Source organism: Oxyura jamaicensis, chromosome 4, assembly GCF_011077185.1.
Source record: "Oxyura jamaicensis isolate SHBP4307 breed ruddy duck chromosome 4, BPBGC_Ojam_1.0, whole genome shotgun sequence".
Classification (NCBI taxonomy): Eukaryota; Metazoa; Chordata; class Aves; order Anseriformes; family Anatidae; genus Oxyura; species Oxyura jamaicensis.
This window is the reverse complement of record NC_048896.1, coordinates 25,779,480-25,804,991: the sequence shown is the minus strand read 5'-3', so window position 1 is coordinate 25,804,991 and position 25,512 is coordinate 25,779,480. Positions and strand designations below refer to the sequence as shown.

The 25,512-nt window shown below is 39.5% G+C and overlaps 1 protein-coding gene across 1 annotated transcript in view; it reads left to right on the top strand.

Annotated features, from left to right (window-relative positions):
- The window catches only part of SNCA (synuclein alpha), a 70,498-nt gene extending 45,754 nt beyond the window's left edge, over positions 1–24,744 (top strand). The window contains exons 5-6 of the mRNA XM_035326095.1: positions 20,604–20,693; positions 24,117–24,744. Of these exons, the coding sequence (XP_035181986.1) occupies positions 20,604–20,693; positions 24,117–24,149 (123 nt within the window). The 3' untranslated portion in view covers positions 24,150–24,744. The remainder of the gene's footprint in view (positions 1–20,603; positions 20,694–24,116) is intronic.
- Positions 24,745–25,512: the final 768 nt, after the last annotated feature.

Sequence of the window (25,512 nt, the reverse complement as noted above, 5' to 3'; positions counted from 1 at the left end):
CTTCTCCAGTAGAATTACATGTAATGAAAGAACAGTAATGATGTAATTGCCTAATGTTTGGGCAATTCTGCCTTATGGTACAGAGCTTCTATAGCAAAATGTTATATACCTGATAATATCTCAAAGCACAATCATATTCAATCGATATTTTTTCATTTCCAGTATATATTTTCAATATATATACCTTTTGTCCATATTTTCTTACTCTGGTGTAATAGAACTAACAGCTTCTGGGATTGGTACTGTAGGTTTGATTTGACATATGAAATAAATGTTTTAATATTAATTTTAATACTGCCGTTCTATCATTTTCTTCCTTTCCTACTGTGAAGAAACATGTCTCACTCCACAAGACACCTGGGAAATCGCTATGCACAAAATTCGGTAATAAAAATGACAAAAAAAGTTGATACTTGGAAAATAGGCTGAGGCTTGCAGCTGTGCAACAGAAAAGCATAAAAATCATTAAGTAATTAATGAACTCAGTGGTTTTAAGTGTGGGGGAGGAATTACTTTGTTTTATTAAGGTTGGTGTCTCAGCAGTGAACAAGAGAGGGAGGTAACTTTATAAGAAATGTTCAAATGTACTGAAATCCTGTTTTTCCTCCTGGCTCAGCTGGGGAAAAAACTTGTAACAGTTGTAAGGAAATTACTAAGTGCACTATTTCCTATTGGAAAATATAGAAAGAAAAAGATAAGCAACTCTGTGAATTGCCTCCCCAAAATCACACTGGAAGAAACATTTTAGCTCATGTAAAGGATGCATACTTGGGTTTGTTCTTGGGTGTGACTATGTAAACTTAAGCATATGTATGTAAAATCCTGAGCAGGATCAGGACGTCAGGGTGCTAATGATGAAATAGGTTGAGATGGGGGGTTATTGTCAATCAAAACTTCCACAATTTCTGTGTATTTGGTGTTTAAAGTAGTACAAAATGAGGGATTTAAAAGCCTGAGTACCCTGAGAAGCAGATCCTTAATTTTCTTATCACTGAGTTTATGAAAGGGGGGTGATGCTCCCAGGAGTGTTGTTTGGTGCATTAAAAAACCGTCAAGTATGCAGATACTTTGTAATGGGAGAAATAAGAGACTTGCCAATTGTTTTCTTTCCTCTTTACTCCTTAGTCCCCAGTCTTGTGAGGAATTTAAGGGCTGGCATAAGGCTCCAAAACAGCTTCATCAACAAGTCTGAGGTACCTGATGTGAAGGGAGCATCCTGGCTTGAGGCACATGCCTTAGCCCTCGCTACCTTCACCCAAGCTCCCATGGAAACTCTGGTGATTTTTCTAGACCAGGGTCATGGGGAGCATGTTAACATCACGTTCTCTCAAGACTCCCTTGCACTGTCCCAAGCTATCTCGGCTTGTGAATGTTTCTTCCTTATCACATATAGCATTAAAATAGCTTCTAAACTGAGGGAAAATACCCTGTTTTGTGACTGTGGTGTATACTGTTAGTGATACAGGCCTTCAGTGAGTCAGATTATCTGTCACAGAGCACAACACTCTTCCAAAGATCATAGAATTACCTGGGTTGGAAGGGACCTTAAAGATCATCCGGTTCCAACCACCCTGCCTACGGCGGGGATGCCAGCCACTAGGCCAGGTTTTCCAGGGCCTTGCCCGACCTAGTCTTGAACACCTCCAGGGCTGAGGCATCCACAGCCTCTCTGGGTAACCTGTGCCAGTGCCTCACCAACCTCTGAGTGAAGAATTTCCTCCTAACTTCTAATCTAAATCTCCCCTCTTTTAGTTTAAAGCCATTAAACATGCCTGTAACTTAGCATGGAGAGCACTGACTGGTTTTACGTAGTTCAGCCTATGCTGCCCCATTCAAAGAGATGAGCAGAATAACAGGGTTAAAGACTTCGGCGCTTACTGCAGGCCTAGGCCGGGGATGATGTTTTTGGTTGGCACTATCCTAGGGATGAAGCTGGGGGACAGCATGGGAGCCCCCTGTATTTCTCAGTTGCCAGAGCAGCTCTTGGCTTGTGAGGCACTCTACACCAAAAGGAATCGAAATCTCTCTGGTCTTGTCCATTCTGCATCTGACTAAAAGCACATGTGAGCAGCTCAGCTCGGGCTGCCCTCTCCTGCCTGACAGCCAAAGATGTGCTAGTACCTTGCTGGAGCACGGCGCCCAGAGCACTCGTTGGCATTAGCAGGCAGTGCCTGTGACATACTTTCTGGTTAAGAATAGCAAAACTCTTCTTCACTTTGCATAAAAATAAAGCTGGTGTGAGGCAGCTGAGTCACATGTAATCCTGATAGTGTAAAGTTGTCAGGAAAGGCAGAGCTTTCACTCCTCTCTCCCAGACACTAACAGCCTGTGCTTGGATGAGCAGGACGTGAGACCTGTGATTGATGAGTGGCTTTGCGTTTGAGCTGTGTGGCTTCCAGAGGTAGGGTGTTCAACTGACTTCCCTGTCACAATCTAAACCAATATTAAAATGGGGTTAGGAATGGATTTTTCAAATATTCTATGATCGTAGTAAAAAAACAGATTTTTGAAAGATGAGGTACTCTGAATCTTAAGTCTGGTTATTCCTTTGGTGCTCCAGTGGAAGCTGGGCTACTTTGAAAAATACCCCCTGGTGTACACTTATTATCATAACAAATCCCTGAGTCCAAATCTGTCTAAATAACTTGCTTTTAACTTGCTTTTCTGAGCTTCTGGCTTTACTTTTTGCACTAGTTTTCTCAGGCAGCAGGTGGATTGGAAATTTTAAATTAAAATGCAGTTGTGTAATTTTGATTATGGGAGCTGAGAGCATAAGAAAAACACCCGGTATCATGAGGAGGGTGACTAATGTTGGCAATATTGGTAATACTGGTACATATTAGGAGATAAAGCAAAGCAGATGGTGTTTCATGATTTCTGAGTGCTTTCCTTATCTTAGTATCTGTAATATAGCCCTTTGAAGAATATTACCTGAAGAGTAACCTTCCCCTCCCCACAAAAAAAAAAGGGGGGGGGGGTTGGCTAGAATAATCAGAATTTTTTCAAAGCAGAGACTGTTACACTCAGTTACGGCCATATCTGATCGTGTCACAGCATGATACCTTAAGCATCTCTTCATGCATACAAATATTTGTTAGTACTTGGTGTTTGCACTTGGAAGGCGCTGCTTTATATCAGCAGTGAGGGTTTTATTTTTAACTTTTCCCTCCAAAACTTTTTGAAGGAACAGAAATTGAAAGTAAACACGGCGTGCTCCTGACCTCAAAGCCATGGTAGCCTCTGGGACCATTTGGCTTTGCAGTGGTGCAAAGCTCGTCATTCCACACTTCAAATGGACCTCAAGAAGCATTCTGTGAAAGTGACAGGTTGTCCAGGGAAGGGACTAGGAGCTGGGTCTTGCTGTGTAGTTCTTCCTGAAGAGGAGCAAGCATCAAAGCACAATTTTTGCTTATGAACTGTACAGACTTTGAAATAGGCTCGTTCTCAGCAGTCATGTTGCACTGGGAGGAAAAAACTAACCACACATTTTAATAATTGACAGGAAAGAAAAAAAGTGTTGTTAGAGAAGTGCTGGCAGATCTATACAACGCAAATCTGGCAAAAGCAAGGTTAAATTGGTCACTGAATGTATGGAAAGCATGAACAGGTTCAGTGTGTCCATGAGAGGTTCTGATAGATGTCTGAGGAGTTGATTATGTTTCTGTGGCAGAGAGACACTGCTATAGCTCCGAGGAACTTCATCCCAAACATCAACACAGCTTTTACAGTTAAAAAACAAACCAAAAAAAATTAGTATAAGGAGGTTTCTTAGAGCATGCCATGCCAGTAAAGGAACTGTGTTATGGGAGTTGTTGCTGGCATGGCCACATAAGTACAGACAGACTAGTTTTGTGATACCAATACATACAACTATTCCAGCAAAACTTCCCAGTGGAAATTCAGTCTAGGTTTTCTCTGTGGTGATTTCACTCTGAATTTTGGCAAGCTCAGCATCTAGAGTTAATTACTTTGTTAAGCTCCTGTGTAGAAAGACAACTTTTAATTTGCAAATGGTTGAATACGGGCTATTGAGCAGTGTCAGTTTGCCCTGACTAAAGCAAGTATTGTGGAAAAATCGTTTAATTTGAACTGGAAAGCTCCTTTAGTATTTTGATAAGTACACCAGTGTGTTTAGAGTACTTAAACACCTAATGGGTAGTTTACTGACATTTTAAGTCTGAGGGTTAGTTAAAATGTAGAATCTAAGTGGCAGAGCAGGAACAGTAATGTCCCCTGAATTAAGAGTGTTGAGGAGTATTGCATATTTGGTCAATACTTCATATTTACTTCTTTATTAATACTGCTTACCAAATACTATTTGGTCAATACTGCATTTTTTCTTCCTTATCTTCCTTAGTTTTCAGCTACCAGGTCTGCATGTTGGAGGAGTTCTCCCGCAAGACATCAGGCAGTGATATTTAGGTTGCCAGGGTAGGTGTTCCTTTCAGGACATGGAGGAGAGAAGCCCAGTCACTTCCAAGGGTCTTGCCCCTTGGGCCAGGACATCTTCTTGTGTAATGGCATGGGACCATTCATTGCATCAGTCAGTGTTGCAGTTTTCACTGTTCTCATGGGGTGACAACTGGCCTTAGAGGACAGCAGTTACCCAAACTGAAAAGCACAGTGGGACTGGGACTGAGGTCCTTACCGAGGGGCCACCCACCAGAAGAGCCATGACTTTGAGGGGCAGGTAACAAATAGATGCTGGATTTGTCATCTGCAATCCTAAAGCATAAAAAAAAATCAAAAGCAGAAGGGTAAACAAAATGTATTTTAGGCAGAAAAACAAACCCCCTTGAGAAGTGAGCCCAGATGGGCTGGGAGTTTTGGGCAGCCCAAAAGGCTGTGGGCTGTGGGCTGTGGGCAGCCTCTTTCTGTGATGAGCTCAGGTCTGAGGCTACCGTCTGACAGTGAGATGTATCATCCGTATGCAACACTAGTAAAAGTAGGTTGTTTTCTGTGCTCAGACACCTCTGTGCCAGAAAGGTATTTATTTAGGCAGACAAGAGGAGGAATGAACGCTTCCTTTGGGTAAGCTGCAGGTGCTTATTCTCTAGAAGGAAACTGAGCGGTGTTTCAAAGATGCAGGTGTTAGGGAAATTCCCATTTAGCCTAATACATCCAGTTTAAATTCAGTTTTTGTGGCTTGATTCCAGTAGCCACAGTCAGGAGACAGGCGTTCCCCTTTCCTTTGCAGAGGGAGGCATACCTTTGACTTGGCTGAAGCAAACTGCTTGAGCTGAAGTTATCTAAATTTGTGAGAGCTAGTGCCCATAAAGATGCGAACAAGCTTCTTCACTTATGTCCACCTTACTTTGTCAATATACATTTATTTCTATACTCAGAAGGTCATTTATTTCCATCAGTCAAGCTTGCCACACCACGGGGAAATATTCCTGGAATTGAACTGTGCTAGTTGCTCATTACAGAGTGACAAGTGAGTTACTGGTTTGTGCTCTAAAACTCAGATAAAGCTGCAAGCATTCTGGCTTGACTGCGTGAAGAAAGCAAAAGTGATGAGTATTAACTAAGGCCAAAAATATCTGAGAATATCTCGGTGGGGTCAAGACAAATTTTCTGCAGTACTTTAGACCAGATGTTCAATGACATCTATATTTTACTGCCCCATGGTTATGAAATCTACATCCCTCCCAAACAGATACACCTCGTTATAGTCTTTTTTTTTTTTTTCCTCTGAATTTATGCACTGAAACTTCTAAGACAAACATTGGGACTGTAAGCGCTCAGTTTAATAATTTGGAGGTTGAAATTGCTCATCAGTTTTTTAAAAATAAAAATACAACCTTTGTTTTAAGTAAGCTTTTAAACTGTCTCATTGAAAAGCAGTTATGATGGAATGACATGAGAAGATAGAATTAAGGAAAGGTTACTATGCCACACCAGCCAAAACCTAATATGCAAATAACAGTTTCAGCCATGGTTACTGAGAAGGTAGATATGAGATTTCCACATTATTATTATATTTCTTTCATAGAGTAAAGCCAAGAAAGTGATGAACAGTTGCAGTTATGAGCCCTCACAGATGGAAAGAATGAGCCTGTTTCCTCTCCTAGGATCACTCTCATCATTGTACTTTTACATGATATAAGTTACTTTTCCTACAGCATTGTAGAGATTCATCCGCTTTAAAATACTAAGAAAATACTTACCGCTCATGAACTTTTATGATACCTGTATGATTGACCAGACCTTCTCTGAAAATGTATCAGTGCTCCAGTTAACTAAATCTTACATCCAACTGTTCAGTTAGGACTATGTAAAAATTTACCTGAAAGGATTTTGTAGCCTTAACGAATTTTGCATTTAGAGTTGCAATGATTTGGGGTACATACAGTCTTGATAGGTAAGCAGTGATTGATCATGGTAGATAAACAGTGGTCAAGTCAGTGCAAGTGCTCTGATATACACCTGCTGACTGTGTGTTTCTCAGTACCTAGAAAATACGTATTTTAAGAATGCTGTATGTCAAGTTGTTGTACAGTCTTGATGTATCACATACATATCTATAAAATTTCTTGTGCTACTGTGTGTTCTTGGCACAAATCTGTACATCAAATGGTGCATTGATCAGTGTAAGAAGTCAGAAGGGAGAATTATTCTGTTAGTCTGAGTGATAAAGCCTCTCAGGATGTTGAAATGACTGACAGTAGTTTTGAAGTTTCAGCAGGAAACAAATTGATGGCCTAACTCATGGGTGGACATAAATTTGCATCAGTTCTATGTATGTTTTGCCCTAGTGTTTATTTCTGTGAAACCTGTTTGAGTCTACAGTATGATGCCAAGTTATTTTGTCATTAGCAGTAATAAAAAGAAGCTATTTGTCAAATGGAATACAAAGAAGTTATTTCAGAAATAATTAAGAAACAGTTAATTGTAATTGAAAGAGATGTAAAGAAGCTGTGAATCTAATCTAATCTAATATGATCTATCTGTCTGCTGTGGAGAAAGGCCATATTAGATGTGTGACTTCTCTTCGTAGTAGCATTTGTATTTCTTCTTTATGGATGATTGCCAGCACCAGACTAAGGCTTGGAAGACTACAGCCATAGCAGGCAGAAGGAAGCAGTGGAGGAGCTGGCTTGGTGTCAGTCACAGTGACCCCGGAGGTTCTGGTTTGGAATTGACAGTAGCTGACTCCATAGGCTGTGTCCTGGCTGCTGCCAGAGCCATCTCCACTTCCCTTGTGAAACTGAGATTGCTGCAGACCATGTGGGCTGGCCTCCTTCCCTTTGTTTTCCAACAACCTGAAACTAAGTGTAGTCTGCCTACTGCAAGGGAGAGACCTTAGCCTTGTAAGCCTTGCTTCTAGAAACCCTTAGGTCTATGTAAACCACATTTTTAACTTGCTTATGGGGGTGATGTTTGCTTTCTTGCTTATCCTACTCATTTACAGAAAGAAAAAAAAAAAATGACTCTTCAAAGCAGCTGCCCAGTTTCTTTCACAGTTGTGGTAGCATCATGATAATTGTGGGAGAAAGGTGCAAGAGTCCATTAAAAGTAAACACTCCTTCCCACATCTTGCAATGTTTTTCCGTACCTTTCTCATTCACATAAAACATACAATGCCTCTTGCAGTATATTTGGATGGGGATTTTTTTCTTTCTCATCCATTTACAGTACAGTGAATTTATTATTCACTCTAGGTTTTTCATACTGTTGAACAAGCTATAGTCAGTAACTTTTCTCCAGGAAGCTTAGGCTAGGCAGTGATTCATGCTAATTCTCTGCACAATCATGTCACCAGAGGTGACTGCCTGGCCATTCACCCAATTTAACAATCACATTCTGAAAGCAGCATTTTGGCTGATAACAAATATCCAGGAATATACCCAGTAGTGGAATGGCAAAAAAAGGACTACGACCAAAAGATGGTGGGGTTTTGTTTATTTTTGTTTTGATTTGATTTGTGAATTTACATAGTCGTTGCTGAAGGTACTCTGAGGTACCCGAATGCCTTCCCTGTGTGTGTAAGGCTCAAACCTGAATTATTCGTATAGTAGGGATTCCAACAGGCTTTGAGCAAACTGCAAAACCCAGCATGCTTAAGGTGATTAAAGAAGTGTCTGAACTAGTGCTCTGCGATGTAGATGAGTTGTTAATGTGGCAGGCACGTAGCAAGCAGGGGAAAGCACCTGGGTGGGCAGGTGAAGGATCCACCTCTTCTTACCTTGCTAGAAGGAGAGGCTGACCAACAGAGTGGGTTCGGTCACAGTCCCCCCAGGTATTAATTTCAGCTCACTGGTTAAAGAGACAGATATCCTAATAGCGAGTGATTAATATTACGATGAAACACAATCACATACACTTCAATGGGATTAACACGTTTAAGTGCTTTAGTGTATCAGTGCCAGCAGGACCAGCATCCTACATCTTTGAAGAGGTAGCATTAATTCTTCATTCAATGAGCATGTCTCCAGACACTATTTGCAAGGCACTTAGCTTTGAACAGAGACACAACAATTAAAATGTATTTCATGGAAGCCCCAACATGCACACATGTTCTGTGCATGCAGATTGCATAGCTTATGGGGTTCACAACTCCATCTTCTGCCTGTTTATATTAACTTTGTCTTCTCTTTTCATTAAAGTTGAAAAGAAGCATTGATTTTTAAATTGAGGATTTTATTTATGTATTTATTTTGTGCTGGAAAAAAAAGCAGAAACAGTAATACATGGTATTCATGTGAAGGAATATTACATTTGAAAGCACTTAAACACTTGCAAAAAGAAAAAAAAAAAATCCCCTCTTCCCAACTGCTATATATTTAACAGATTGTTGAACGATCAAAGTCCCTTTTACAATTTTAAAATAACATGATAAAAATGAGTTTAAATTCTCTAACATTTGCATTTGTGACAGCAGGAATATGAGAAGCAATGTCAAATGCTTGAAGTCCTCCCACTTATGCAGTGATCACTGAGTCATTGTACTGATACAAGCCAATTTAGAACACTTTACCTCTGCTATAAACGTTGAATCTAACTCAATTGGGAAATAGGAGTATCACCCACACAACACACAGCTCTGGAGCATTTTTCTTTTGCCCAGGGTAATCAGCAGCAGCATAAAAAACAACTTCAGTTATCAAGGCTTTCTGCTTCTGCAATTGGAGGAATATTGTCTTGAAATCCTGTTCTGAAAGACTTGTTTGGCTTGTATAAATCTTGTTTCCACAGGGCCTTGGAACATGTCTTACGAACACACTTTATTCGAGTGCTGTCCCTTTATGTGTGAATCTTTAAAGTTTCTAGTGCATAGAGGATGCAGTAGAAAAGCTGTGATAAGAATGGCTGATTTAATTATGGAATTACAGATGGATGGATAAATGCTGAGCCTGTCTGTCTCACCGGATAAAAGTGATGTGCATCAGATTTCAAAGAAGTTGTAGCGTATATTAAGCGGTATGATTTTTGGCACATTAAATACTTCAGGTTTCTTCAGTTAGTTCTTGATTCACTATGGTGTTGTTTTGGCATTAAACCTACATAAAACCTTTCACTCTCATGGAAGCTCGTTATTTGCTTAAGTATATGCTTAAAAATCTTTTGCTAAATCAGGGCTTGTATGAATTTAAATGAGTAAAAATAATTCAAGTTCAAGTAGATCAGCTTTTAAGCTTTAACTGCTACCATTATTTTAGGCTTCACTTATCAGAATGCTAAAATACAATATACATTTGTTGTCGTTGTTGTTGCAAAGAGTACATTGAATAATAAAACAACCTCAGCTCCCTCAACCACTCCTCTTAAGATTTTTTCTTTAGACCCTTCAGCAGCTTTGTTGCCCTTCTCTGGACACACTTCAACAATTCAATATCCTTGTGGTGAGTGGCCCAAAACTGAATTTGGTATTCTAGGTGCAGCCTCACCAGAAACAAGTCCAGGGGGACAATCATTTCCCTGGTCCTGTTGGCCCCACTATTTCTGATGCAGGCCAAGATGCCATTCATCATTATTTTCTGTAGTATGGTTTCTTGTTGTTTCTGCTTTTTGTAAAAAATTTTTTTTTTTTTTTTTTTTTTTTTTTTTATGAAATAGTAAACACATCAACTAGCTTCATGCTAAACCTCTGCAAAATTACCATACTTTATTGACAGCTGTTGAAGTACCTCCATGATGGGAGAGCGCAAACATTTATCATAGACAACTGGAACAAAATAGAGATGAATAATTTGGAAATCATGATTAAAAGATGATATAACGTACTGCCAAATGTTATTTAGTTTTTTCGTTCATGGCAAACTACATTTACTTTTAGCTTTGTATTCCACTTAATTATTTTCTAACTTGGCTCATTTTTAAAATGGCATTTGTGCATAAATTGACCAGCTGGGCATCTAACTGATGATATAGCTTGAGCATTTGCAAACACTTCAGCATCCAGCTGTGGTAATCATGCAAGTGCATTTTTCGTGTTGAGTTCTGCATGAGTGATTCTCAAGATCTGGCTCTTGTTCATATCTAAATGCTCACCAAAAAGAGTGTGTAGAGGAGTGTCTCTGTAAGTGGTAGGAGATAGGTTCCTGTGTTGTTTTCAAACTGCAAGGAGCCATGTCAGAAACACACCATCTTTTTCTGAAACATGGACCAGTCCTGGCAGCCTTCTTGCATCATCCTCAGTGCTGAAAATCTCTGTAAAGCTCTAAAATATAAAAGAGCTCTGCGACAGTGAGAGCCTAAATGCTGAAAATGTTGTATTGCTCTGGGCAGCATATCAATGTTGATTGCAGGAACTGCAAATGTGAATTGTAGGAGAAAGAACTGTAGCAACTATAATTTGCTGCTTGTGAACAGTATGTTCTTTCAGCTCCTCCTTGGAGTTTTAACTGGACCCCTTCATTAAAATGGAATAAACTTAGATAATTATTCTCATTGGCATGACATACATAAAATTGTTCTTTCTCTACTTCAGCTGAACTTCTGTAAATAACAGGTAAATGACTTACAATTTGAAGAAAAGTAGTCTGGTTTATTTATTTTTTCTATCTATGAATAGTCAAAAGTTGAGGGCAAAATGAGTGCAAGTGCTATGCTAGCAATATTTCATTCAGAATCTCCAGACATAAATGTTTGTTTGTTTGTTTGTTTGTTTGTTTCTGTTTTTCTGGATGTAATGGACAGAATGAATACTTCACCTCAACTGCTTTTTTGAATGTTGTGAATTGTGGCAGTTTATCTTGATCATTTTGCTGTGTTACAACACTGTGACTCCAGTTCCTTCCCAGTGCAGAGAGCAGACCTCTGCCTAACAGGCAAAGCTTTGGTGAACTACTGTGGTTAATAATAAAGAGGGACCAGAGGGAATAAAATAATTCTGACAACTGATTTTTCCACTTTTTTTTTTTTTTTTTCTTTTTTATCCTTTAAGAGCAGGTCTGCATTTTAATTTCAAATGGTTTATCAATAGAAGATTCTTTGTGGTAAAAATGGTGCAGTAACAATTCCCCTATGAAGCTACATCTGTGGCTGAGGAGATCATCAGCCCCCATTAGTTAACGTGGCTTTCCTGCTTTATACCCTACTGGGGCTTGGCCTCCTTTTCCTGTAGCAGCCCGATGACTGCCTCTCTGACCTACTTGACTCTATTCCAAACACCAAGCAGCCACATCCTTACACATAGCAAGAGGTACCTTACGTGTGACTGAAACAAGCAACAGAGATACAGGGCAGTGGATACTCAACAGATCAGCAAACTGTACTGTATGAACACAAAGAGGTTGTTTAGTCCAGGGAAAATGAGACTGAAAGGAGTCAGGATAATGGTCTGTCCTGTATCAGACAGCTGCTACAGAGAGAAAGGGGATTGTGCCCAGTGGGAATAGGTCTAGAAGTACGAACAGTAAATGGCTGTGAAGGAGATTGAGGTTGGGCACCAGGTAAGACACTAATGCTAACAGCAATTAAGTGCAGGAATAGATTGCCTGGCCATGCTGTGGAACTTTTGTCACAGGAGGCTTTTAAGTCAGCTTTTCCCAAACATCTGTTGGGAATGATTTAGGGAAAGCTGAACCTGCCTAAAGCAGAGACTTAGGTGACTCAAGGCCCTTCCAAACTTGCACTCTGGTGATTTTCTATATATGAAGAAGTAGTAAAGATTTGTGTGGTATGTATCACTTTCAGAACAGAAGATGTCTGAAAACAGGGTCATAATTTTGCCTTGAACTCCATTCTCACACAGTCTAGAGGACAGGAGACTTCAGTCTGATCTTTCCTTCTAAGCCAAAGGGAAAAGCAATGGTAACAGTACCAAATTCCAGGGAGGAGGGTAAGAAACTACAGATACTCAAGTATCATATATTTAGGAATTAGTCCTGTAATATCCTCCTTGTCTTGTATGGCTTTATTAAATAATTCCTTCCACTTAGCTAAAAGGAATTATTCCCCTTTTACAGGAGTTTAGGTTAAGTTTGTGTTTCATGCCAGTGAACTAAGAAGTAATCTTTCCCAATGCAAGTGAGAGATCTGAATAGTTACGTGCTTGCTTCCACATAGAGAGGGATTCTTCAGGAAACTAAATTTTAAAATGCATCCTGACTTTCTAGTCATTTGTAGTGATCTGCAGCTGAATAGACCACAATTGCAGGAAATACACCCCAAATCTTTATAGTTCAAATAATTGCTGCAGGTATTTTTCAGAGCAAGTGCTTATTTCTTCCTTAGATAAAGCATTTTAAAATTCCCCAGCTAGTAAAGTGCTGTAATATGTTGGAATTGAAGGAACAGATTTGAAGAGAGATGCTCGCTGCTAATAGCTGAGAGTTAATTACTTCACTAGCAGCATGTCCTGCCCATCAGTTACAGCCTCTGAATGTGACCATGCTGCCACTAACTCTCCTGTCAACCCACAGCTCAATATGCTGGAGAGTTAAAACAAATGAGTGCATGCTTGTTGCATTAGTTTATCCGCTCATACCGTACCCTCCTGCAATGAAGTACTGTGTGACATGCATAAACACGTCAGAATCTGACCCTACCTTTACAAGGTTTTGCTTTTTGGAAAGATTTGATTAGATGAAAAGCAAATGGGATTTTATTAATCTCTGTGCTTGAGTGCCATGTGCACTCATGAGCACGTACACGTGCATGTGTGTGCTTGTATGCGTGTACATTTCTAGAATCATAGAATCATGTAACTGCAGACATTAGACAGTCATCACATTTCTTCCTCTCTCCATAGGCCTCAGTCTTTATCCTTTTCACTTCTTTGTCATTAGCAACTGGAGGACATAAGAACATGAATCTAAATGCAGCCTATAGCACTTGCAGGCACTATGTTAGCATTTTGTTGGACTTCTGCTGTTGCTCTGACATTTGTTTAATTAAATGCCTCTTCTTCACTTACACTCTCTATTTAAGGAGGAAAACAGTAGCCCCATTTCACTATTAACATTCTGAGTCATGAACGAGGACAGCTAGATTCCGTCACACTCAGGCTGCATATAAGCAATAGTGCTTTCTTGAAAGTGTAGGGATAATTTAATATTTTTTTTATTATTATTTTTATTTTTTTTCTAGGCAGTGCACAGGTATGTTTGCTCTCTGAGTCTCCCTATCACTGGAATAAAATCACTAGACAGCTGCTAGTGCTTTTTCATTCCCAGCTGAGGCTTCCAGCCACAGGCAGGAGGGGAGGCACTGGCTGTTTCAGTGAGTGAACAGGAGCTTGAGGGCATCCTAAACTGACCTGACAACTCAGTTATATCCAATCAGCACCACATAATGAATACATTAGGACTAGGAAACCAAATAAATCAAGGCCATTTTGGCACCTCTTTCTTTTGCACATTGTTTGGGATTTTTTTATTTTTTATTTTTTTCTTCCTTTTGGGTAAGTTGGGCTTTATGTTCAAAATACCTGTAAAAGATAAGTTGCCACATGGAAAAGGCAGTTACTTGTTCTCTTAGCTCCAGTATCCAGCCCCAAAAGTATCTTGACATTTGGTGGAGAAGAAAGAGTACACATGATTTTTCATTTCAAAGGGGAATTTTAATCCCACTGGCAGAGCAAATGCTAACTTGTAATAAGAAATTAAATTGGACAGCAGGCAGAATAGCTGCACTGAGGGTGTACAAAAGGTAACCTTTTAATCAGGAATCCCCAAATTTTTCTGCAAGCCCTGCCATATAATGATGGTTATATGAGGGGAGTGCTTGCAGAGTGTGTAATATCAAAACGAGATGGGCTTAGTCAGGTGGGAGGGATATTCAGCTACCAGTGGTAAGGACTTAAGGCAGCCCTGCCTATTTATAGGTTTGGGATATGGTAACAGACACAAGACTAACAGCTTTAGCTGTTAACCAAGTTAACAGCTGTTAACCTTGCCCACCAAGTATCACATCGCACCCCACCTCTGTGCCAGTTCTGTCCTGGATGTGCACAGGGTCTGGAAATACAGTACAGGGCATTACTAGCCTTACACCGATTTAGCACTACATGGAAATTTGCATGTAATAATGCTACTGGATGTAATTTATTTATTTTTTTACAGTCTTATTTTTATTTTGAGCCTCCCAGTTTGCACCTGATCCATATGCACAAATGTCTGGACTGCATCAACAGTGCTCTGCGTGGGATGTTTCAGTGAGGTTTTCAAAGATCTTTACATAATGGACTTTAAAGGCCTTTACGAAAGAGCCATACCAAAATTACCTTGTAAAACAGTTTCTTACCTATTCTTGTTCACTGCCTTCTCCATAGAGCCTTTTAGTTCACAGCTAACCATTATTTATAAAATATTCAATAACAGACTGGCAAGTGATGCGATGTGACCAGAGCTATTGAGTTTATAATATTCTATTTTCTTTAAAATAATTATGATTTCTCATTTTACTTTAATTTGTTAGGTGTTTGGGGAAAACACCTTATTGTTTGCCTTATTATTATGTATATAATGGTTTGTGGACAGTAGAGCTTTCTGCTAGAGAAATAATCCTCCCACGTTATCTGCATGGGAAGTTTCGTAAGAATATAACAGTCTGTTTCATAAGAACAGACAGAAAACCAGCATGTGTTAAATAACATGAACGTGAACATTTTGGGGTGGGGAGCTTACAGTGTATATTAATATCTGATGGGGGTGGTGGTAAAGAAGATTGAACCAGACTCTTAGACAATGCCCAGTGAAATCACAGGGGGCACAGTCAGCACTAACTGAAATGCAGGAAACTCCATTTAAACATAGGGGAAAGCTGCTTCACTGCAAGAGTGGTCAAACGCTGGACTGCAATATCCAGTGAGATTGTGGGGACAATGGTCAAAACCTGACCGGACATGTTCCCGAGCAGCCTGCTGTAAGTAACCCTGCTGTGAGCAGAGCAGAGGGCTGGACTAGATGATCTCCAGAGGTGCCTTCCCACCTTGGTCATTAGTAGAACTGACTTCCAAGGTGATCTCCTCTTGCTGGTATAAACAGTTGAAGACCTAACACTTAAATACTCTGCTTTACTTATCTCAGAATATGGAACCACTCCAGAAGGAATTACTTTGCAGTAATCATGAGAATATTTATGATTGTAAGACATTTTTAGCATTCATATTGGAAAGAAAAAATGTGTTACTAGCCAGAGAGATAGTAAATTACACTGCATAGAACTACTGCTAGGTTACAATCACACTGCTTCCTTTTAAAGTTGCTTTTGTCTGTGGCTTGAGGTGAAATAATTTATTTCTGAATTAAATAACTCAGCATCCAAAGACATTTCACTGAGAAGATCAAATGCACACTCCAGTAGGGGACCATTTTGGTACCCAGTGCTGACCGAAGTGTAGTAGCACAAGCAGATCTCTTGGTCAGTTTTCCATGAGTAGAGCATCTTAAACAGTCTCTTCCCTTCTACCAAGAGTGTTATAAGGTGAAAAAGTGAGTGAAGGGAAGGAATGGGTTGCTATTTTTCACTGAAAACAATGAAATAAGAGAAACCCATTTGTTTTCCTGGTAAAAAGGATAAGCCTGAAGTTTTGTCAAATACTCCTATAATTTAAACAGGTCTGGTTAGGTTGCCTGATGGCGTGCAGGTCTTGGGCTGTCCAAGTCTGATAATCACAAAGCTTTGTCAAGGTAGGAATTCCTTAATTCCATAATTTAGGGTCTGAGACCACAAGACTAGAGAATGCAAAAATAGTAGTCTCACCCAGAGTGACCTTGTTTTAAACCAAGATACAGGCAGGCACTTGCTTATTTTTCAGGGAAGCCTCAGGAGACGAGCATCTCTCTTCACTTTACCTTCTAACACCTTGATTATTGCATGATTTGCAATTTTCCATTTTTAAGTGTTTTGCCTGCCAAAGAGCTCAAACTCCTCATTTAAAAACTGACTTAATCTCTCAGAAAGTTAACGTTTAGATTTTCAGATCTTCTAATAAAAACTTTCCCTCTGGAATTACCCTTCTATACGGTTTAAAAATAAATAAAAGAGGTGGCAGGTTGAAGGGAAAAATATCTTGCATAATAAGAAAAAAAATGTTTTCTAAGGTGGTTTTCCTCTTCTGTAACTAAATTAGGATATGGAATTATTGATCATGAGAACATGAAATTGCATTTCTTTGTTTTAATGAAAATAAATAATGATGTAACGTGTACCTTAACTGGGTCTGTGTTACTAGGGGTGGTTGTGTACCTTCATGATGTTCTAACTTTAGAGGAATTGTACTTTAGAAGAGAGAGAACAGCCATTAAAACTGTGATATGGTGATCTGTGCTATACTTTAACAAATGTGACATTGAGTAACAGCATTCTTGTGTGATCTGCAGTGACATCAAGATGAAAGGTAGTGTTTGGGCTACTGTTTACAACTAGACAAAGTTGACAAGATACTCCAAAGCAAGGAGTTCCCATGGTGGTTTGGTACGGTTTGTGAGTTGCTTCATTTCAAACAGATACTGATGTTGTGATCGCTGTATTTTGCTAGTGCTGTTGGCTCTTTTATTTGAGGCCTTAAAGGATTCTCCATCCTGAACTTGCCATTGGTACTTGCTAAAGGAAGTTGGGAAGATGATAAATTCTGCCTTTTTTAGGCATTGTGTCTCTGTAACCCTGATGGGCAGCTCAGAGGTTCCTAACAGCAACAACAACATAGCATATGAGCTTTGAAGCTCTTTTTTGAAATTATGTTGGCAAATCTTCTGTTTCATCATTACTAATGGTGCTGGTGGTTTTACTTGCCACCTGTTTTCCTGCTGCAGATAACATTAAGCTTCACTCTTTCTTCCTCATGCAACCTCCAGGCTGATTTTTGAGCACAGTTTTACTCGATGTACCGATTGTTAGCCAAAGCTGTTCTTTAATGATAGGGAGAAGCAGAAATGAAATAGTATTTTGGAATAAAAGAGTGAGCACTAGACAGGAGCTGTACGCCGTTAGAGCTGATACGTTAGATGAGGTGCACTGTAACAGCTTTAAAATTTGCATTACACACATGATGTAGCTAATTCAGCCAGAGCTGATAGGGATTAATTCTACTTCTCAGAGAAGTAGCCAGGCAAAAAAACTTCTGAAAATGCACTTAAAAGCTAGGATAATTAAATGTTGCACATCAAATAATCTCAGGAGCTTGAGCATTTTGATAAGCCAGGGTAGAACTGTAAATGGGCCTGTTTCTTTCCTGATAGTTTCATGCCTGAGAAATTGCATGTCATGGAGAACATACAAAAATATTAGTTCTCCTGGAAAGCACAGGGCTAAATAAAGATATTAGCAGCTCTATTCACCAGCGTCCCTTCGATTGCGGAATTTGTCTACGTTAACAGTGCCACAGAGCAGTGCAGAATACTAATTAGCAGGCATTGTGTGGAGGGAGCTCAGCAGAATACCAGGTGTTGACTCCACGCAGACTATTCTGTTTACCTCTAAAGGAAAAAGGATGTCTGGTTCCATTTAGGAGCAATGCATGTCTTCATACAGGAACCTTTTATATTACACTGCTGACTTGTCCTATCTATAATATGTTTCACTTAGGTATATTTGAGGAATTCACCAAAAGAAATAGAATTCACTTCTATCCCCCAAAACAGTCATGACCAATTGAAATTTTTCTCAGATAAGGAAATAAGACTCCAGCAGAGCTGCTGACTGATACTGTGACGCTATTATAACAGTAGTCTGTAGTAAGAGCAAGAGAGAAGAATTCACACTATAGAAATAAATTCTGCACATCGTAGGCTTATATGATGAGGGTGAAAGTAGTGTGTGCATGCACATGCATGAGTGCCAAAGTGAATATATAACTGAACTAAGGAAGAACAGGATTAGTATCTGGCAGATAAAGTCACAGTCAGTGCATGGAAAGGTACAGCAAGTGAGGAATGGAATATGACTGTGGTTACCTGGTTAGACCACAGAAAGAGCTGATACGTGGCAAACAGTGAACAGCAGAAGTATGAGGCTGAGACGAAATAGTGAAAGGGAGTAGCAGCAAAAGGAGGGAGCAGAACATCAGAATAAGCATGAAAGTCAGTGCTAAAAGCTATATAGGGGGGCAAGGAAAAGATGGGGGGTGTGAAAGAGAGATAATCATTAAAGTCACATCTGAAGTATGAACAATGTGCAGGATAAAATGTGTTCAGTACTAAGTATCTGAAATGGAAATATGCAAGTCCTATCTCCTTTTCCTGTGTTCGCAGAATGTTAGTATTGTAAGCTTGTTATTACTATTGAACACTTATTATTAGGATGTACATTTTTTTGTACAAAGATGCTAATAAAAGAAAGAAAACTAAAAGAAAAGAAAAAGATGAGGAAGTATTGAAAGGAACAAAGAGGGATTGATTGAATTCAGCTATGGTTTTGGAGAACGTTTGTTCATGTATTAAGCTTTTTCAACTTCAGTCTGAATTATTGGGTTTAGTTGTGTGAAATCTCAGTGTATCGTTGAGGATGTCTCATGTAGCATGTTATGAATGTGTCCCCTTATTTCAAGTAATGTATAGAAATACAAAATCATAGAGTGATTTGGGTTGGAAGGGACCTTAAAGATCATTAATTTTATATCCTTTCCATGGTACTCATCTGCAGGGTTTTTTTTAGTGAATGTCTTCCTAAGTTTCATAGCTTTTCTTTAGTACATTTCTGTCTAGACTGGCAAATGGAATAATTCAGCGTAGTCACAATACTGCCATTGAGCTAGTCTTCTGGTTTTCATATCAATTTTCTTATAGTTTAGTACTAACTCCAGCAGTCTTTATGCTAGGCAAAACTCATGTTTCTTCTCCATGACCTTCTGCATTAACAGCTACTACAGAAATTGGCCCAATTGGCATGGTTTTTGTTTGGTTTTGTTTTGTTTTCCTTCAGAATTTTTGTTTGGTTTAGATAATAAATAGTATATATAGTTATAGGAAAACACACAGTTTTACTCAGCAATTTAGTCCTTACACCCGTGAAATCCCATTAATTCTGAGAGGTACCTTAGAAAGTAGAAGCACTTCTATAATGGTCAATAACAGATGCCTAGAGAAGAGTGTAACAAGTCTTGTATCACGTAGTGCCTCATGTCATATACTAATACTGCATAGTGTTACATGCTAATTGACGTAAGAAAGCATGTAAAAATATGACTCATTAAGAACAAACAAACAAACAAACAAACAAAAAACAACAACAAAAAAACACTTTTCCCAATATGGTTAGGTTCTAAAACTGTAAGAAAAAAAAAAAAAAACTGAATGCAGAAGTCTGAATTACAATACTTCTCCCTCCTTTAGCCACTTTGAAATAAGGGTAAAACTAGAAAATAAGCAATGATTTATGAGAGTGATTGATCTGTCTATAATATAACAAAATATCTAGTAGAATTACTGTGTCACTCTGTCTTGATACCACTCAATTCTTTTTGCCTGCTCTTACAATTACTTTTGCTCACCTGTGACTTTATTCCCCCAACTAAATAATAATAATAATTATTATTATTACATAATATTAGATAATAGATTGTTAGATCAGATAGTAATTAGATAATAATTAGATAATTAATTCCCCCAACAGATATAAATGGGATAACCAACTTGAACAAGTTATGTGGGACTGTGTTTACCCTTAAGGAGCAAAAGCTTGTTTTGTTTTGCATTATGACTTGTCCAACACATTTGCAATGGGTTTAACTTGGTGGTGGTATCATTCTTTTGTTTAGATTGACTTCTTGGCTTGTCCATGGCAAGAGAGAAGTGGGATAGCAGCACTTCAGCTATACAATAAGATAATGGTAGTCATTCACATGGACACCCACACGGAAACTGGAGGACATCTCTCAGGAGTTGATGTTCTCTAGTTCTTCACAACCCCTGGCAACATCCTTGAGCCACAGTAGCTGCACTGACTCAGTTAAATCGAAATCAGGATGGTACTTAAGCAGGCAAAATTTACAACAGAGCTACAGGATGGAGGTCCAGACTCAAGGAGAGGGATCACTTAGGATCCAAAATCCATTATGGGTTTTTATTGTTATGCATATTTCTTGAGCTTTTATCTATACTTTGTAAACTCCATTTACAGTCAGTAGTCACTGCCTGGGGAGGAAGGATGTGCTTTGGAATAAATGATGAAGAAAGCAATTTGCCTGACACTTTTCTTCTCTGTTTTCAACGTAGAATGAAGAAGGTTTCCTGCAGGAAGGAATGGTGAATAATACAGATGTTCCTGTGGATCCTGAGAATGAGGCTTATGAAATGCCTCCAGAGGTAAATCTGTTGTGGCATTTGCTGTGCATGCACACAGGAGAAAAGCAAGGGTGGGGAGCCACATGCTTGAGTGGCATTACTGTGGCACACACTGGTGCTATGAACTGCAGGGCTGCAGAAGAAACATAATTTATTTGGCCAAAATCTCTCCAAGGTACGGTGCTGGAAAATGAAAAATCCATTCCTTAAAGTTTAATGGGAAAACACTGTCTGTGTTTTGAAATACTTGTGCCCCACTTTCTGAGTAATCCACAGTAAATTTGTATATTTTTCTTATGTTTGTTAGGGAATGTGGGAAAAACTTCTCTGTCTTCATATATTCTTGAAGGTACAATGTATTTCTTGACATCATGCTTTGTAAAACATGATTTTTAATTATTACACCCTTGGGTTAATTCAATTATGGGAGTAAATTATTGTTCTTGAGCTAATCCCAATCCTGCTATCTAAAATATTACTATGGTATCTGGCACCGTGATGCATCAGTAGTTGGAGTGGCAGTTTTATAGTAGTGCAGATAATTATGACCTCTGGAAGAAGGGACGGGCCACTCAGGAGGACTACAAAGATGTCATGAGTCTGTGCAGGGAGAAAATTAGAAGGGCCAAAGCCCAAATTGAGTTCAATCTGGGTATTGCTATTAAAGACAATAACAAATGATTTTACAAATATATAAACAAGAAAAGGTGGAGTAAGGAGAATCTCCATCCTGTGTTGGATGTGGCGGGAAACATAGTGACAAGATGAGGAAAAGGCTGAGGTACTTAATGCCTTCTTTGCCTCAGTCTTTAGCAGCAAGACCAGTTGTTCTCCAGGTATTCCGCCCCCTGAGCTGGTAGATAGGGATGCAAAGCAGAATGAAGCCCTCATAATCCACGAGGAAATGGTTAGTGACCTGCTACTCCACTTAGATGTATGCAAGTGTATGGGGCTAGATGGGAACCACCTGAGGGTACCGAGGGAGCTGGTGGGAGTGCTCACCAAGCTGCTTTCCATCATTTATTAGTGGTCCTGGCTATCAGGGGAGGTCCCAGCTGATTGGAGGCTAGCAATTGGGATGCTCATCTACAAGAAGGGCAGGAAGGAGGATCTATGAAACTACAGGCCTGTCAATCTGATTTCAGTGCCAGGGAAGCCTATGGAGCAGATTATCTTGAGTGACATCTCACAGCACTTACAAGACAGCCAGATGATCAGGCCCAGTCAGCATGGGTTTATCAGAGGCAGGTCCTGCTTGAGGAACCCGATCTCCTTCTATGACAAGGTGATGCTTTCAGTGGATGAGCAACAGGCTGTGCATCTTGTTTACCTAGACTTTAGTAACGCTTCTGACATGGTTTCCCATTCCCAGAATTCTTCTGAAGAACTGGCAGCTTAAGGCCTGGGCAGGTGTACACTTTGTTGGGTTAAAAACTGTCTGGGTGGCTGGGCCCAAAGAGTTATGGTGAATGGAGTTAAATCCAGTTGGAGGCTGGTCACTATTGGAGTCCCCCATGGCTCAGTACTGGGGCCGCTTCTCTTCAGTATTTTTATCAGTAATCTGGACTAGAGTATCGAGTGCACCCTCAGTAAGTTTGCACATGACACCAAGTTAGGTGTAAATGTTGATCTGCTCAAGGGTAGGAAGGCTCTGAGGAGGATCTGGATAGGCTGGACCGATGGGCCAAGGCCAACTGTATGAGGTGCCAGGTCCTGCACTTGGGGTACAACAACCCCATGGAATGCTACAGGTTGGGGGAAGAGTGGCTGGAAAGCTGCCTGGCAGAAAAGACCTGAGGGTATTGGTAAATAGCCATCTGAATATGAGCCATCCGTGTGCTCAGGTGGCCAAGAAGGCCAACAGCATCCTGGCTTGTGTCAGAAGTAGTGTGGCCAACAGGACAGGGAAGTGATTGTTCCCCTGTACTTGGCTCTGGTGAGGCTGCACATTGAATACTGCATTCAGTTTTGAACCCCTTGCTACAACAAAGACATCGATGTGCTAGAGTATGTTCAAAGAAGGGCAATCAGGTTGGTAAAGGGTCTAGAGAAAAATTCTTATGAAGAGCAGCTGAGGGAGCTGGGGTTGTTTAGCTTGGAGAAGAGAAGGCTCAGGGGAGACCTTATACAAGTACCTTAAAGGAGGTTGTAGCGAGGTGGGGATTGGTTTCTTCTCCCAAGCAGCAAATGAATGATAAGACGAGGGGTAAATGGCCTCAAGTTGTGCCAGGGGAGGTTTAGGTTGGATATTAGGAGAAATGTCTTCGCTGAAAGGGTTGTGAAGCATGGGCTGTCCAGGGAAGCAGCTGAGTCACCATCCCTGGTGGTCAATAAGAAACATGTCAATTTTGAATTTAGTAGCATGGTTTAGTGGTGGACTTGTCACTACTAGCTTAAAGGTTGGGCTAGATTGTCTTAGAGGTCTTTTCCAATCTAAATGATTCTATGATTAGTCTGAAAACCAGGAATATAAAACATCTAGGCCATGCTGCAGTAAAACTTAAAAGCATGCTTGATCTTTAACACCATGAATATCACTGAAAATATGGGTGCTGCTCAAGTACCTGGAGTTAAACACGTTTAAACGATTTACTGGCTCTTATCAGTATGTGCAGCACCTGGTTTGTTGTTCAGCCTGAAGTTTATTCTCCTCCCATGTGTGGCAAGTGAATTGCTCTGAGTGGCCTCATGTGCTCCAGGCAATATCAGTGGGGACCAGAAGAGATCCATCCGTAATTCTGACTGTGCCGGGTCAAGTCCTGTATCAGTACAGATAACATGCCTGAAATATGTCTGTTAACAGTTCAGCCAGAGATAAGGTTTACCTGCCTCTGATGTTTAAGTAAACCATTTCAGGCATGAAGTGTTTCACAGTGGCCCTTTGTAAGACAGCCTGCAGTCCTGATTCTTCAGTGACAGGTTCATGTAACTCACTCTAGGCAGACATAAGAGCCCAGTTGCATGTATTCAGATATTCATGGTCTTTATTGTTGAAGCACACATCCAAGTGTTTTGCTGGATCCCAGATAAAGTGTAGCAGCTTGCTTCCACTCAGATGAACAGGATTTAAAAAAAAAAAAAAATGCCAAAGATTTATATATGTAGACTTCACACACAGAAAGCCAATGTTCCCCTTCTTCCCTAGATCATTATGCCTGCTGAGAATTACTCACAAGTTCATTGTTGTGAGTCTTTCTGGTAATTGAATTGTACGTTAACCACTGTGAAAGCCTATTCTGTAAACACCATGGTTTGTAAGACAGAGTATCTGGAAAAAAATAATAATTGACAAAATAATAATAAAAGGCAATATCCTTATCACATTAAAATTCATAATATTTTTTCACTGTGTCTAGTATGACTAGGACAAGCAGTAAAAGTTAGGTTATATGCTAGGTTGTATTTATCTGAAATAATAGGACTGATGTCTGCTCTTCTCATTAGGAAGAGTATCAAGACTATGAACCCGAAGCATGAGAGACCTTTCCTTCCTTTGTATCTCCTGAAACCTACTAACAAAGACGTCACATCCTGTACAAGTGCTGAGTTCCAATGTGCCCAGTCGTAAAATTTTTTTACAGTTTTTACGGTGTATTTTGAAGTCTTCCATCAGCAATGATTGGAGTATCTGTGACTGCATCCACCTTGTTTCAGCATTTCCCTCCTGCTGAAATGAAAGCTGGTTGGCAAGGTCATTGTTGTGCTGTGGATATTGTGGCTTCAAGTTTAAAAATTAAAAAGAAAATACTAAATAAAAAACACCTAAGTGTCTACTGCTTATTTTTAACTCTGTACATGTTTTGTTGATAGGCTGTCAGTAATTTGATATTGTTTATGATACTGTTTTTATTTGTTTCCAATGACTATTCTTTCTGTGCAGAGATGACTTATTGTGAGAGCTTTATATATATGTGTATGTATTATATATAGAAAAAAGTAACTGAGCATGAACTATGCACCTATAAATATTAGCTGTTGAAATTTTATTGTTTTGTGATGTGTTTTGTTAACTTGTGTCTGTAAATAATAGTGTTCAACTGAGGCAAATAAAATATAACCCATTAAAAATGAACTTATAAGTTAGTGATGATTTGTAACACCTTATTTGCTCTCCAAGAGCACATGTTGAAAAATTCAGGCTGTGTTGCTTCCTGTGAAGAAAGTGGATGAACAAAACAAGCAAACAGATATCTGGTTTATACCAAAATCAGGATGAAGAATGAGAGTATCAGGGCTGGCTCCTCAGCTGGAGTAAATTGTTTGACAAAAGAGATTTGTAGTGCTAATGAACTTTCCACTGTAAGGAGAACCTAAGAGTGAATGAAGCCATTAATAATGGGTTACAGAAGGCTATCAGGGTATTGTGAGGCTCTTTAAAGAATTACCATTTCAGGGTTGTTAACACACTGGGCTACAAGAGTACAGGAGAGTGATGGATTAGTTGCAATCAAGTTGTCTTGTATAAAGTCTCATTTAGTAAAAGTACAGTCTAGCGTCTGTTTTTATAGGTGGTAATTTTAGTTATTACGTTGCCTGGATACTTTTCCGTACATTAAAAAGATATATACATGAGATGTTTTTACTTCTCTCATGTTTTATTATCTGATAGCTATTCTGAATCAAATGTTGCCTCTAACCCTGAATGGTACAATTTTTTTTTTTTCATTTAACATTCTCTAACCCTAAGTAGGATTTTAAATTTCCTTTAGTCTTTCCAGTGTTCTGGGACATGCTCAACGTGGAACAGATTATGTGCAGGTATGTGCACGTCTCATCTGTACACTGTGGGAGCTGATAGTGTCATCTGCCAAAATCACATGAACATGATGGTTTCATGGTG